We start from the raw sequence: 16,152 nt of genomic DNA on the forward strand, positions 1-16,152 counted from the left end.
CACACACAAATTCAGCCCCAGATGATTTCACATTTAAAGAAGTAATACATTCTTCAGAGAATTGAAGAGAACAAAATATGTCCCACCTCATTCTATGAGGCCAGTATCACTCAATACAAACCATAGACATTACCAAAAAAAATTATAGATCAGTATCCCTCATAAACATAGATGTAAAAATTCTTGACAAAGTTATTACAAATCAAATCCAACCATTTATTAAGATAAACTACAAGCTAAGGGAATATATTTGCAAATTACATGTCTGATAAAGAATTCGTATCCAAGCTATGCACAAATATCTTTCAAAATTCAGTAACAACAAACAACTCAATAAAAATTGGGCAAAAGATTTAAACAGATGGAAAAGAAGCACATGAAAAGGTGCTCAAGATTATTTGTCACAAGGAAAATGCAAATTAAAACCAAAATGATATACACACCTATTAGCATGTCTAAATTTAAAAAGACTGACTACATCAAGTACCAGCAAGGATGTAGGCAAATGGAACTCTCATACACTGCTAGTGGGAATTTGAAGTAGCACAAATAATTTGGAAGACAAGTTGGTAGTTTCTTGAAAACTTAAACATATCATCTAGTCACTCCACGTCTATTCACTCCATGAGAAATGAAAGATACATCTATATAAAGATTTATACACAAATGCTCCCAGCAACCCAATTTAGAATGGCCAACGCTGGAGATAACCCAAATGTCCATCAAGACATTTAATCAAGAGGTGAATGAATAGAGTGGGGCATAGCCATTTAATTAAAAGAGGATCACATATTGATTCACGCACAACGTGAACAAATGTTGAAATAATTATGCAGAGTGAAAAAAGCCAGATAAAAAAAGAGAGCAAACTAGACGAGTCCATTTATATAAGATTTTATGAAATGCAAATTAATAGTGATGGAAAGAGGAGCAGTGTTTGTATAGAGATGCGAGGAAGTCAAGGGGGGTGGAAGGGAGAAATTAAAAAGAAATGGATTGTTCCTCTACCTTGATTGTCATGACGGTTTCACGGGTGTCTATATGTCAAAACTTACCAAGTTGTAAATTTTAAATATGTTTTTTTAAGCTTCACTAAAACTGTTGAAATGTGTAAAAAGGCAGACAAAAAAATGTGAAGAGTGGTCACCACTGTCTGTAGTCACTTGGTTTTCCCAGCTCAGACTTCCACCTCTTTCCATGGTGTCTGACCCTTCTCCCTCTTTTCTCTCACTTCATTTCATTATTTTCTTCCTTGCAGCAAATCAACTTTCTCTCCCTCCTTTACCCCCATGACTCACTTTGCATATCCAAGATTAGCTTTAAAATTTTGGTTGTTAAATGCTTGCCAGAACATATTCTTGTAGAAAGACATTCACATCTCAAGGCTGCGGAGAAAGCTATTTTTCTTTCTTCCTGCCTTTTCTTTCTTTCTTTTTTCTTTCTTTGTTTCTTTCTTTCTTTCCCGTCTGTGTCTAGTTTCGTCTAGTACTCTGAATGACCCACATCATCTGGGCGATTCAGGATTGTCAATACCAACATTAGTTATTTTACTACAGTGATACTGAAACCTACTTTACCCTTTCCAAATTGATTTGGACTCCTGAGCTTCAAAATCTTTTCTCTACTGGATAGTTTCTCTTTCCTCATTGTCAGATAGATTGTCAGCTATCACTTTTGCTGTTGTCATGTGCCTGTTTGGAGAATCTGCATCCTTCTTTCTTTGTAATTTCCTTCTTTTGATCCAGAAAACCTGTAACCAGAGGAATAAGAATGGCACCTAAATCTGGAACAGATATAGAACCTGAGTAGGTAACTAAAGCTTTTTTTTTTTTTTTTAAGTAAGTTACACTGGATTTGTGCCATCAATATAGTGATGCTCTTACTTTTTTTTTAGATAAATGACACTCTGTGATGTTAGTGTACCTAGTTCCCAAGGAAAACTGTAGGACTAGGGATTTCTGTATCCTCAGTTGAAGAAACTGTCCCTTTTCCATGGAATAATTGTCTGAGGTTGTCAGCTCTTTTTGCAAGTGCTCGCTATAAATGCACAATGTCCTTTTTTATTTATGTAGGATGCACATGTCCTTTTGTAGAGATCTTAGTTCTATAATCAATCTGTTTTGTGAACAGTAGAGCTGTTAGCATAACACCTGAAAATAAATTTTATCAGAACACTCACAAGTTCTGTGATCTCTCCCAGTTTAATGCTCAATTAATGTGACTGATAAAAAAAAAAAATTGTGACAGAGGCACTGCAGGGATCTTCTGGAGTGTTACGTCTGGAATAACTTGAATTCAGCTTTATAACTTCAACAGGAAGTATTTAGCATTATCTAGCTCTTCTTGTACCTGAAATACTTTTCCAGGTTAAGTTTTACATATAAAATCCCCTTTGATTTATCTCTTGGTATAAATGTATTACGTGATGATTACAGAGAAGCAAACACTATTAAAGTGTGTGTTTTAAGTTAAATGTTCCCTTCCCCATATCATTCTGCTATCTTTGTGTCATCTTTTTGAATCCAGGCCTCAACAAATACATCTTTGCTAGGAGATGATTGTAGCTCAGAGATTATTATTTAGAAGAGTTTGTTCTGCTGGAGTCCTTGGAGATGTGTTTTTAAAAAGAGCATTGATCTTCCTAATTTGAAGGGGACAGGAACTGCTCCTCCACCTGTTACACAACTCAAGTAAAATGTGCTTAGGGATACGTCAGTAGATGTGTCCCGTTCTCAATTTGTTCAACTGTTCCATAGCATTTAATACTGACCAGTGATGGCCTTGCCTTGAGCACCTTCTGCATCTCTTGGCTTCCATAGTATCACCCTCTCCTGGCTTCTCTGTGCCCTCTAGAATCTCAGTTTCCCTGCCACTGCCTCTTTCTGTATCTACCCCTTAAACGTTAAGATTTCCAGGTCCCAGGTTCTGTCCTAGTTCTTCTTCTCCTCTCCCAATAAACAGTCTCTTGACTTTCATCACCGGTATGTGCTGATAATTTCTAATTCTACATCCACAGCCCAGAATGCTTTCCTGAAAGTAAACCCTGTATGCCAGCTGCCCGCCGGATATATCAACTTCATAATTCTCTGGTTTTAGATATGTGACACTCCTTTCTCTGTCCACAGGCAACAGGTCCTCAGGGTTCATTAAAGGAAGGTGCCAAAGGCTCTCTTCAGAAAAGCTTTGGGATTCTTAATGAAGCCAAGAAGTTAGCAAATGCTGTGAAAGGTTAGTGTGACCTCCCTTTGTTATTATTTTCAGGTTAATCATAGTTCTGATTGGTAGGATATTTTATCGTGGCATTGTTTCACTAGGATTTTTACGATGGTTTTTATGATCTGGATTTAATGCAAGTAAACTCTCTGAGCAGTTTTATGATGTTTTGCCATCACATCTCATTTTGCATTAGATAATATTTCATAATTTTTAAACCTAATGTATATAGCATCATTTCACATGTATTAAATTATAGTGACTTCTAGATTAAAGTATAACAAGTTTTTAAGAGTACCAAACCCCACTTGTTCTGGCTTCAGAAATGGCAGTCACAAAAGAATGAATTAGGCAGATGTAGTATAAATGTCCTTATGAAATTTTCAATTTGTTAGTGGTCACATTTCCTGAAAAGTTCTCATGCTTTTTAAAGACATTTTTTCTTGTATTTTCTTCCTAATTCAACCATCAAAGTCCATAAAATATCTACTCCAATCCATTATGGGTTTTGCATTAAAAATGTATTGCTCAATATAGCTGCTCTCCAGGTAAGCCATTATATTTATTATTTCATTCAAATATCTCCCGTTTCTCTCTGCAGCCTCATTCCTTGCCATTTTCTGGCTTGCATCCATCTCCTCAACCTTCCTGAAATATTCATGGTCCTTCCAAAACATACTACTCTTCCAAGCCTCCATATTTCAGAGTGTTAATCCTTCTCTTTGGAATGCCTCCCCATCTTTCATTCTTTTTCATAGAATTACCTTTTACCAGACCTTCAAGATTAAGCTCAAATGTCATCTTCTCCAGGAAACTCGACACCGCATCTGAACTCCAGGCCCCTTCTTACTGCCTCCCTTTTTCACAGACTTGTCAATCTGCAACCATGTACTTAGATTCCATCGTCTTGAGGACAGACACGAGATCTTGTTTTTAACTTTGTATTGCTAGTGTGTAATATCACAGTGACTAGCTCAAATCAGGAAATAAGTATATTTTTGAAAATAACAGAATGATATTGGTCTTTCCTAACCTTAGAAAAGTTTTTTAAGCATTTATATTTGTCATGTTTTAAACTAATTGTCCATGGTCTCCAATAGACATGGATAGGACATTACAACTGCTGTCCTCAGTATGGATGGTACTTTGAGAGTAAAATGCTTTGGACTAAGTGTCACAGGTGGAAAAAAAAAAAAAAAAAAAAAAAAAACCCTGTATACATTATTCTGTGCAGGAACTTACTCTTATTCTAACCTGAAGAGTAACTAGAGTCAAGACTTATTTTCCTCTTGGGCAAGTTGAGTTGATCTCATTACTTTATGGCCACTCTTTCCCATCCAATACCTTTGCCCAGAGCTAGCAGGGATTAAGGTGGAGTGAGTGAGGTTAAGTCAAGCTGGTGTAGGGTCAGATCCAATTTTATTTAAAAGTTTAATATTTTGTGTATCATTGCTCTTTTTTAAATCCATTTTGGATTAAACTAAAAAATAGTTTTTTAAAATACTGCACTAAAATATTTTGAGTACTGTTTTGGTGCCTGTTTAAATTTTACACCTATGGTGAATGTGTGAGTCGCCTCATCTCATTCCCTTGCCTCTATTTCCCCCAAATCCTGCCATTATAAAAATGAGGAAAGAATTCCATTTTCAGAGATTTTTTTTTCCAAGAAAAAATAGAAATCTGAAGACAGGCCTGGTGGAAAGGGTTAGGAGACAAAAATGTTCATTAGTTTCAATGTCTTTTTTTGTACTTCAGGTAGTACATTATTTAAAGTAATGAAAACCCACAAACTACTCAAGTAATAATTTCTCCAAAAATCCAAGCCAAGGCTCTGACGGAGATGGGAATGTTTTCTTGCTACATTATGACATTCCCCTGATTTGTGGCCAATTACACAAGTTATAAAATGGCTGTTAATCAGGGAAATGCCATATATTACCACCAGGAACTGCTGAAATAGGCCCTACAGAGCAAAACTCTTGACAGCAGCTATTAAAATAGAGATTTAGTCATTTCCCTTTCTCTGGAGCCTGGAGTTAGAAGGAATAAAAATGGTGAGGCCAGTCTACCCTCCATATTTCTAATTTGTTACTTGGTTCATTTCAGTACAATCCGGTGAGTTCATGCTTTAGACACGAATGACTTAGTGCTGCTCTCTGCCATTTTTATGCTGTCCTTGCCTTGAGGGAGTCTGAACTTGCCAGGAGCAATTTGTTTTGCTTTTTAATTTTTGAATATACATTTGTTAAAAGTCAATTTGCCCTTGTACACACATGAAATTTAAAACTAGTCTGCACTGCACTGATTGAACGTCTACAGAGGAAAAAATCATTTCCTTGATGGATGTGGAACTTGGGACAAATTGATGATCGGGAGAGTTCAAAGATGAATTAATACCAGCAGATGAATTAATGCTACTTTGCAGATTGACAAGAGAGTTTGTCAATCAAATAGCCTGTTGAGGTTCTCATGGAATGTGTACAAGGCATGGAATGAAACAGAAGATGGTATAGAAGCAGCCTAAGAATGCTAAGATTTTACAGTTATATGCTTTATCTTATATAGGATAAATTCTCAATACCATTTACTTCTTAATTTATCTCTGATTTTTGTCTTTGCCCAAATAAGTGAAATCATCCAGTCACTTAGGAACAAATAGATAACATTTCTGTAACCTGGATGAAACGTAGATGAAATAAAAAGATCAATTCTCAAACCCAAAAATACCAACTTGGTGAATTGTATGACATGTGGTGTAGTCCAACACAAAGAACAGTACCAGAATTATCCCAAACATTATCTTTTATCAAATTAATCAATACTTTTTTTCTATACTATGATCCTCCAAACACTCAGGCATTCAGTCCAGACGAGCCTATCAGAAAGGTTTTGCCTTTCATCAATATGATATAGTTGCATTGACTAACCTGGTAAAATTCTGTTATTATTTTAGATCAGAAAAAAAAAAAGAATAAATAGGAATACTGCATGCTGTTAAACCAAAGATTAATGCAGGAGTTAAATTTTGTCCAGAGCATTCTTTCATTATTAAAGATCTACTCTTTTTGACTTCACATATTACCATTTGCCAGAATCAGCTTTTCTAAAGATAGGCATGTGAAAAACAAAATCTGTTCCATTGACAAAAAGCAATTTTGGGCTAAATGGATGAAACCAAGCTTGGATCCCCTAGCCGACCATAGTCTGGAGAGCAAAACAGCCTTTTCCCGTAGATATTGCTGATTCCTCATACAGACCTGAAATTCCTCCTTTGGCGTGTGAATAGAGAAAATCAAGATAATAAAACCAGGTTGGAGCAGGTTTAGGAGTTAAAATGAAAACTGACAAAGTAGTGGCAAACAGAATGGTAGGAACTATTGGACCAGACAGTACTTGTCTTACTTAAGGGTATTCAAATACAACTTCTTTTAGAATACCTTGCTGGCCAAAGCAAAATGAGCCTTCAGGCCCACAGCCGGGCTTCAGAGCTTGTCCAGGTGGAACCATAAGCCGGTTTCAGTGTCTAGTCATTTTAGTTTCTGGTTACACCGGCTGAAGAGAGGATTTGCCTCTATCCTAGAATCTTAAGTCTTTGGAGATCCTGCCACTAGACAAGCCCCCCTTCCCTCCTGTTCTCAGACTTCTTACTATGACCCTCTGTCTAGCGGGAGGAAGAACACATTCAGAGGCAGCTGACAGTTATTGAGGGCCCGTCAAGTGCTGTGCTCATGAGGAACAAGACCAAATGTGGCCCTTTGGGATCAGGACAAGGTTTCTCAGTAACACGCCTCCCTATAAACCTGCCAGTTGAATGATCTCAGAGGTCCCCATGCACAGTCACTCCAGTAGGCAAAAGAGACGGTCAGAGAAAGGGCATGTCCCAAACCTGTGACAGTAACTAGAGAAAGGGAAGCATAGGAGTAAAGTCATGAAAGAGGGCTTAAAAATAGAAAAAAAATGGCAAGACTGGGCATAGCAACCTCATCAAGTCAATTGACAGGAGGCCAGGGACAAGAATTGGGCTTCCTTCCTTCTGCAAAGCATCAGGTTCCTGCCCTGGATCATGGGGTTGACTTAGGGGGCAGACTCTTTGGAAATCTCAATATTTGGAAATATTAAGAAGTCAAAGGACTGTAAAGGTGGATGAAAAATTATAATAAAGTGACTTGAGGGAAACTATACCTTGTATGTTCCTAAAATATCCAAAGATGATAATATAAAATGTAATATGATAAAAATTGTATAAAGCTACCATATATTATGTAATTTGGTAAGATTGGCTGCCTCTAGTATGTAGATTTGAATTCATTTGAAGAAACACCAATAATCTGAATAGACCACATTTGTATCGTGGGACCAACCCTGTAGCCCACATTAGCCTGACTCTGAGGCTGATGCTTTTACCCATTGCTGGGCAAAAACACTGGGCTTCTGCCATAGTTGAGAAAGTGACCCAGTGACATTTATGATACTAACAAATGCTTGATAAAATGAATAAGTGGATGAACACCCAAGTGTAGCAGAAATCTCTCATTACCAGGAAGGTCACAAGCAAGATATTTTATATGACCTCATGGTGATCCCTTGCTTCTTTCAAACTTTCTGCTTCAGAACTACACAAAAACACTGCAAGATTAACCTGTTCTCTAGTTCAGAGGGTGCCTCGAAAACAAAACATGAAGCATGTTCATAGCAAATGAAAAGTATATGGATTAAATTCTTCGTTTATAAAGAAACCCTAAAGAGAGGATATTTCTTCATTTTTTGGCAAGGAAGCAAATCATAAGTAGTAATGAGTCCATCAAAGTATTAGTTCATAATAAGGCAAATGTCATAGTAATCAAGAACTTCATTGCAAAATATTAGCTGGATGACAATTTGACAGTAGAGTCCATTTTACCAACCCCTTCAAAATGTATATCTGTTCTGTAATTTTCACCCTTGTGAATGAGAGATTGTCTCAAGGTGTTGGTTTGTGCCTAAATAAAAAATAAAAATTGCATTTGAAGAACTTACCTCGATGAGTTTCAATGATCAAATAGAACGTTTCATTCAAATCTGTAAAATACACTCTTTTTAAAAAAAAAGGTTTTACTTGTTTGAGAGAGAGAACTCATGAGCAGGAGGAGGGGCAAAGGCAGAAGCAGGCTCCCCAGTGAGCAGGGAGCAGGATGTGGAGCTTGATCCCAGGACCCCGGGAGCATGACCTGAGCTGAAGGCAGACACTTAACCAACTGAGCCACCCAAGAGTCCCTAAAAAAGTATTCTTATATTTAGTTGAAAACTGTTTCAAGGTCATTAAAAGCTGGTAAATGTACCAGGGCAATCATCAAGCCGATATGAATTATTTTGTTACCATTTACTGCCTGTCATAAATCCAGTACTTTCTCCTATATCCACAGATTTATTTCTCACATCAGTCATATGAAGGAAGATGCTATCCTCATTTTATGCATGTAAAAGGGGGTATAAAAGGCACATGAACCCACATCTCCCACCGCTAAGTCTTACAATGATTTCATGGCACCACACCGCCTTTTTAATGATGAGAATTTGGTAAAAGAAGATATTATTGATGATGAAAGTGATAACCTCACAGCTTTATTTTGAGATATTACATAACATCCTTCAGAGTTACCAGTTCTCATTTAACTAAACTGTAATTCATATTCAGCACAGCATCAAGACCATGGTATATGAGGGGCGCCCGGGGGACTCAGCAGTTGAGCATCTGTCTTCAGCTCAGGGCCTGACCCCGGGGTCCCGGGATCGAGTCCCACATTGGGCTCCCTGCAGAGAGCTTGCTTCTCCCTCTGCCTGGGTCTCTGCCTCTCTCTCTCTCTCTCTCTCTGGGTCTCTCATGAATAAATAAATACAATCTTTTAAAGAAAAATAACATGGTAAATGAGTAAATGCATACTCTCAGTAGAAATGACTTATTCCTCTGTCTGGTGATTTTCATTTTGAATGTGTCCACCTTATACCGTGTCAGTGGATAAGCAACAAAGGGAAATAACAGCATCAGGAATGTTCACAGTTGACCCTTTCTGCTCTGCTGCTTTCTCTCACCTTATGAGCTCTGTCTCTGCCAAACCCATTTCTGGACATTTGTCTTCTAATGTGTGAGGACGGGACTTGAAAGGTTAGAACCAAAGCTAGAAACGTATGTGTGTGTGTAGGCTTTGAGGCTTGGCAGGTGTGATGCCTAGAGAAAAGATAAAGAGAATGTCTTCACGAAAGCTAGGGGTACAAGAGCTGAAGACCTAAGAGGAAATCCCATAAAATGTAGCTATGAATTATAAATTGGATCCTCTTCTTGTTCTCCAAAAGTTACAACTAAAGAATTGGGTTCAATGTTCTTTAACTATTAATAATTCTGTTTCTTTGGTCAAATTACAGTTCAAACGGGGCCAAATGCAATCTTCCTTACATGTCAGCTATAGATACACTCCGCCTCATGTATCTTTCCATTTAAAGCCAACCTTGGATGCTTATTTCTCAAGCTTCCCATTGCTATAGTTGGGCAAGTTTTCCATTTTGAAATCTGCAGTACTTTTCTGTACACAGCTTCTGCTGGCCTAATTCTACTGACAAAGCCACAAGGTGTTTAGATTTGGTTTTGCGAAATTCCAGAAACAACTTCAGAAAAAAAAAAAATGATCAGAATGTAAGAAAGGATCCATCAAGAAGGAATCTGAATCAAATAGGTGGAACAGAAATCAGAGTGCAATCAGAATATTGACCTTCTGACTTCCTAGTACAGAAGGCAGAGGATCAAAATCCCTGCTTTGGAACTTGAGACACAGCACAACAATGCCCTTCGGATCAATCTTTCTTCTGAATAATTAGCCTAATTGTTCTGCCGGTATTTGCTATTCGAATGCATAAAATAGTGTAAGCCAAGTGCTGCCCTTTAAATTAACATTTCTTTACTGTACGTGAAGATCGTGCTTGCCAGAACATTTTGAATGCCCCATTATTTAAAAAATCAAATCCAATCAAGAAGCTAAGAAAAAGAATTTGTACTATTCCATTTCCTTAATTGATGAAGACTTCCAAGCTACTATCAAAAGAGCAGCCCTTCATTCTCAAGGAATTCATATGGCGGGATCCCAGTCACACTCAGGCCAGCTCTCTCTCTGAAAGCACACTTTCAATAACCTACCCAAAGACTTTATTTTAGTAGAAACAGGGAAAATAACAGAAGTACTAAAAGAAAGATGAATCGTGATTGACAGAGGAGAAAATCTAATTACTTGGCAAGTATACTTGGAGGCACTAGAATTGAAAATAATAACATCTTAGTGACTGAAATGGACATATTGATGTTTTCAAGCCATGCTTTGCTGGGATATTTTATGCTTTGTTTTTCAGTGATGTCAGGTCTTTGGCTTGGAACTTGAAGGCAGACGCGTGAAACAGTGGCAAGTGCTCGCGTTACTATTGTGTAACAGTGCTTGAGTCTGTCTGCCTATAAAATCCTTACATGAAATGAAGTGGATCATTAATTAGTATGTTCAGCCCTCTTTTTCACATCCAGAGCGCTGATGGTTAGGAACCTTTCATCCTTCTCCCTTTCCCTTTGCTATTATTCTTCCCAGAGGAAGGCCAGGAGAGGCAGGGCTCATTCTGTGGTCGGCATGGCCCACCCAGCCTCCCCGGGCAGCCAGGGCCCTGCCCCTACATGGGCTCCACGTGCAAGCCGGCCCCGACCCCCGTGGCTCTACTGTGGACACACAGGGCCCCCTGGCCCGCCCATGCTGGGTGCCAGCAAAGCCATGGGAACCCCAGTCTTGGAGTCGGCAATAACATGCTGGCCCAGTTCAGGTCTCGTTAGTTGTTTGGTTTTGTTTTGCTTTTACTCTTTTAAACAAAAGAATAGAAACACCTGCACAGAGGAAGCCATTTCACCAGCACAACCAGGTACAAAACGAAAGGTTCTGGTACACAGCTGCCCACACCACTGTGGGCTCCCCTGCTTGGCCTGTTCCCGGTTCCTCTCTGCCGCTCTAAGTACCGGCAAGGTTTTCTGCTGTGTTCTTCTCCACCTACCACCACCGAGTCCCACCCCGACAAATTTTTGTATGTGTGTCAGCGTATGTATTATGTGTCTTGCCCATTTTAATGAGAAAGATCTTAAGGATCTTTCTTTTTTTTTTTTTTTTATCTCTGCACCTACAAATGAAGATCTATGAACATTCTGGAAGATACACGTTGATATAGTTTCACAGGTACATCTGTAGGCTAAAATTCTGGCAGCGCAATTGCTGGGACAAATACATGTCTATTTAAAATTCTAATAAAGGTATTCAGTTGCTCTTCAGAAAATGGCATCGACTTGCATTTCCACCAACGCTCTTGTGAACACCTGGTATTATCGGGCCTTTAACTTTTGCCAATCTGATAAATGAGAAATGATATCTGACTCTTCCTTTACAGTTTTCAAGTATTATAGCCTTAAGTGCTTTATTTTAATTTAGTGACTCATTATTTCTATTTATTGTACTGTAGCCGACCCGTTCTATAGTTTGCTCATTATTCTTAAGAATGTGGGACCCTTGGTATCTCTGCCTGTCACTTTGCATGAAGGCATTGCTAATTTTCTCTAAATATTCCCATCTGATTATGTGTGCAGTGCCTGTGTGAGGCTCCCGTCTGATCATGTGTGCAGTGCCTGTGTAAGTTTTATTTAACTGTGGCCATGTTTTTAAGGCGACAAAGGGCAAAATGAAAGGAGAGCTAGGGAGGAAACAATTGGGGCCGGGTGGGGGGGAGGATGGGAAGCAAGTCTGGGTGAGTAAGAGCACCCTTACCCAACATGCTCTGCTTATCCCTGGTTTTGCCCACCAATCCCAGCAGAATCCAGGGTTAAGAGCACAATTTCTGGAATGAGACTGCATGGACTTGAATCCCAACTCCACCATTTACTGACCGTACAAATTTGGGAAATTCACTTAAATTCTCTAAGCTGGTTTCCTCATTTGCAAATTGAAGATGATAATAATAATACATCTTGATGTTATAGTGGTTATAACGCTAAGCATAGAACTTACACATACCCACAGACCCCTGGTCGTTACTATCACTAAATGCCTGCCAGGCGAGGCCAGGAGGGCACCCCCTCTTTCCTGGACCTTCCTCAATGCTCCTCTTTAATGGAGGGCTCTGCCTTTTATTCACATTTTGTGTTTTTGTAGAGGTAATTTGAACAGTCAGCATACATCTCCCCAGGAAACAAATATTATGGCACAAATAAACTATTTAAAAAAAATTTTTAAAGAAATGATCTACTTTATCCAGTCAGGAAAGGTAAAAAGTATTATAGGAAGCACAGACTTTTATATCTTTCATTTATTTAATTCCACTGTTCATTAATAAATAATGTTAAAAAAAAGAAAGAGGCAGATTCAGTCTTAGGTTTGCAGTTCAATATGTATCTAAGCAAAATTTCTAAACCTCTATTCTTCTATCAGCAGATTGGATATTTGTTTTCTTTCCCCTAAAAGATTTCATAACTTTTATCCTTATACTGTCACACTCAGATTCTGAACCTCTTAGTTACTATTATAACACAGACCAACCTGAAGTTTGGATGATGTTAAAAACTAGTGGAAAGAAGCTGAAAAATTTACGCTTGTAATATTAAATTATCTCCAGTAAGTGATTTATTTTAATGTTAAAGAGATCATGCTAAGGTAGCAAGAAAAAAACATATAAAAAACCTATTTGAGAGCAATTTATAAAATATCATTTTTTCTATTTAACAAAAATGCCAGTTTTTCAGAAATGCACTAGAAGTTGTTTTTTATTTTTTTTTTTATTTTTTTTTATTTTTTTTTTTTTTTAGAAGTTGTTTTTTAAATTCATTTTTCAAATATGTACTAATGTGATACTTACTGAAGTTGGGAGATTCTCTGTAACAAGCATATCTGTTTGAGATTTTTCAAAGCTAATCCAGTGATCCATTTTGGTAATGAAATTCTTAAAATGAGTAACACTAATGGGAATAATGCCAAGAGGGCATCATTGCAAATGCAATAAGAGATTGATTCTTTTCTCCACAGAAAACCCTCAAATTAAGTCAGATAAGGATCAGATACCAAGAAGAAAACACAGCTGTTGAACATGTTGAAGAGAGAAATGGTCATTTGGCAAACACATATTTTATATTATGGTCCGAAATATATTTGTTGACAGATCGCCAATAAATTAAAAGTAATTAAATTAGTTCTCCTGTTTTTATAAGCTTTATATTAAAATAATCTGAAATTACGTGTCCATATCAGAGATGTGTAAACTCAGAGATGATTAAAATTATTTCATTCTTTTCTGTTTTCCGTTCACAGAAAACGATGACTATCTGAATGGCTTAACAACCAGATTAGAAAACGCAGATGCTAGAAATGGGGATCTCCTGAGAGCTTTGAATGACACTTTGGGAAAGTTGTCAGCCATTCCAAATGGTAAGCATTTGGGACACTGCGAATGTGTCAGTTTACCTGAACGATTAAACAATGTTCTAGCGTTTACCATCTTTCCTGACAGGACATTTGGACTGTTGGCAGGAAATTAAATTCTGGTTTTCTTACTTATAAATCTTTCCTTGTGAGAATGAGAAACTAAGCCATACTTACCCTGTGATATTTCTTATGCTTTGTTAACCTCACTGACATATAATAGATCTATAGCATATGTATAACGTGCATATATTGCAAAAAGGAAAATATAGCCATCTTTTTACTGTACTGTTGTTTTTCCATGTGTCAACCCAGAAAATCTTGTTTCTAATAAGATTGTTATTATTAGAAATAATATTATTTGTCATTCTGTATTAATTGGGAAAGTATAACATCACACAGGTGCTGTTCTTAAAATGTGCTATTACAAAGTCACAGGTGATTATAGGACCTGTGATAACACAGGAGAGCCTTTCCTCACATCATTCTTTGCCACTTTATTATTTTTTTTGAGTTTCGTTGACACACAATGTCACATTATTTTCAAGTATTCAACATAGTGAGTCAACAAGTCTGTAGGTTATGCTATACTCAGTGCAAGTGTAGCTACCATGTGTCCCCACACAACGCTATTATGGGATCGTTGACTATATTCCTTCTGCCGTGTATTTATGTCTATGACTTATTCATTCCCGTAGCCCGAAGCCTGTATCCCCTACTCCCCTTCACCTTCACCCCTTCTGCCTCTGCCCCCATAGCCCTCCCCTCCGGCCGTCATCCGCACATCTTTCTCAGCAAAGTTCAGTTCCTTAAATGTTTCAGCTTTGAAAACATTGGCAGTTGAACCACGTCTGTAATGTCTTCCTACATGTTACAAGTCCTTGAAGAGATGGTGTGGTATTAGCTCCTGAAAGCGCTACCCTTTATATTTTTAATTGCATGGTACGATAACAATGAAGTTTGCAGACATCTAAGGAGTGCTGACTCAATGTCCTTGTTAGGTGTATATAATCCTCATACTAATCCTGCCAAGTGAATAGAATTATCTTTCTCTAGATAAGACTTTACACTGGGACTTTAGAGGAGACAAACTAAGACGCGGCATTATGCTAAGGAAAGTCAGTCAGAGAAAGACAAATGCCATATGATTCACTCATATGCGGAATTTAAGAAATGAAACAAGATACTGAAGGTCATTGTTCAGAGTGGCATGTATGAGACTGGAACCCTACTGTTTAACTTTGAAGCCTATGGTCTTAGTCATTAATCTACTAGTAGGTATTATATGTTCTGTATCTGAGTAGGCATCTGCATGTTCAATATATGTTTTTTATACAAATTATGATCAAGAAAACTAATGCATACATTTATATAACAGGAAGTATCAGTGATTTCTACTTATTTTAACATTAAAAAAATAAGTAACTGTCCAGGATTGCTTGTCGTCTCCTTCAATACGTAGGACGTACATAGAAAATTTCCAATGCTGAAAACAAATGTAAATACAAAGACATATGGTCTAAAGTACCTGAGAGAGTCTCTCTACCTTGAAGTTGAAGTACATTCATCATTCCCCTTTCTGAATGTGCAGAGTAAATCTTGAACCTAGTTTTGATGAAACTGTGATTTGTGGTTAAATTTCTCTCTGTAATACGGTCAGCAGCAAATCACAACATACCTTTATACAATGAACATCTAGAATAATCACTTTGCTGTCTTGAGAGCTAATCAGGTATTCATAGCAAAGGTCCCTGAGAAAATTTAATTTAGCTAAACACGTACTTCATTTGCTACAACTGAATGAGACAAAGTTCATTGGTGTGTGTGTGTGTGTCTCTGAAGTGGGCCAGCTCCAGCCTCTCTTTGACCAGCATGAGATAAGCCACTAACTCCAGCCCTCTGTTCTGCTGCTCGTACCTTGTCCCGCTCACAGACACAGCCGCTAAGCTGCAGGCCGTCAAGGAAAAAGCAAGACAAGCCAATGACACAGCAAAAGACGTATTGGCACAGATTAAAGATCTGCACCAGAACCTGGATGGCCTGAAGAAAAACTACAATCAACTAGCAGACAGCGTCGCCAAAACAAATGCGGTGGTAAAAGACCCTTTGAAGAACAGTAAGATCTGCTTTTTCACTTTGATTGTGTCATTTGTCTCTTTCCACAGTAGGAGTAGCCTAGATCCCACCTCCTGGTGGTGGAGGAGAGCCCACACCAAGTCGGCTTTCCTCCCAGGCCAGGCCCAGGAAGTGAGCGGCCTCAGTTCCACAGCTGGAATCCAAGTCCCCAGTGCGCTAGTGCTTTCTTCATTCACATTTTGTTCAATCAAGAGGAAATTAGGAATTCCCGAAGTCTGCATGACTTTTGGTATAGGGATGCCAAATACTTTTTTTTTTTGCCAAGTACTTTTTTAATCCTTCAGTGTAATTAAAAATACAGCTGTACTTGGGAAATTACATCTTCCTAGTTGGTGAAGTTCCATGG

General features: G+C 38.0%; 1 protein-coding gene across 3 annotated transcripts in view; it reads left to right on the forward strand.

Moving 5' to 3' along the window:
• LAMA2 (laminin subunit alpha 2) overlaps nt 1-16,152 on the forward strand; it is a 583,497-nt gene that overhangs the window by 487,489 nt on the left and 79,856 nt on the right. For all 3 annotated transcript variants that reach the window (XM_049115400.1, XM_049115407.1, XM_049115415.1), the window contains 3 exons: nt 3,126-3,228; nt 13,560-13,676; nt 15,604-15,786. In XM_049115400.1, coding sequence (XP_048971357.1) covers nt 3,126-3,228; nt 13,560-13,676; nt 15,604-15,786 — 403 coding nt within the window. The remainder of the gene's footprint in view (nt 1-3,125; nt 3,229-13,559; nt 13,677-15,603; nt 15,787-16,152) is intronic.

This window comes from Canis lupus, chromosome 1 (assembly GCF_003254725.2).
Source record: "Canis lupus dingo isolate Sandy chromosome 1, ASM325472v2, whole genome shotgun sequence".
Taxonomy (NCBI): Eukaryota; Metazoa; Chordata; class Mammalia; order Carnivora; family Canidae; genus Canis; species Canis lupus.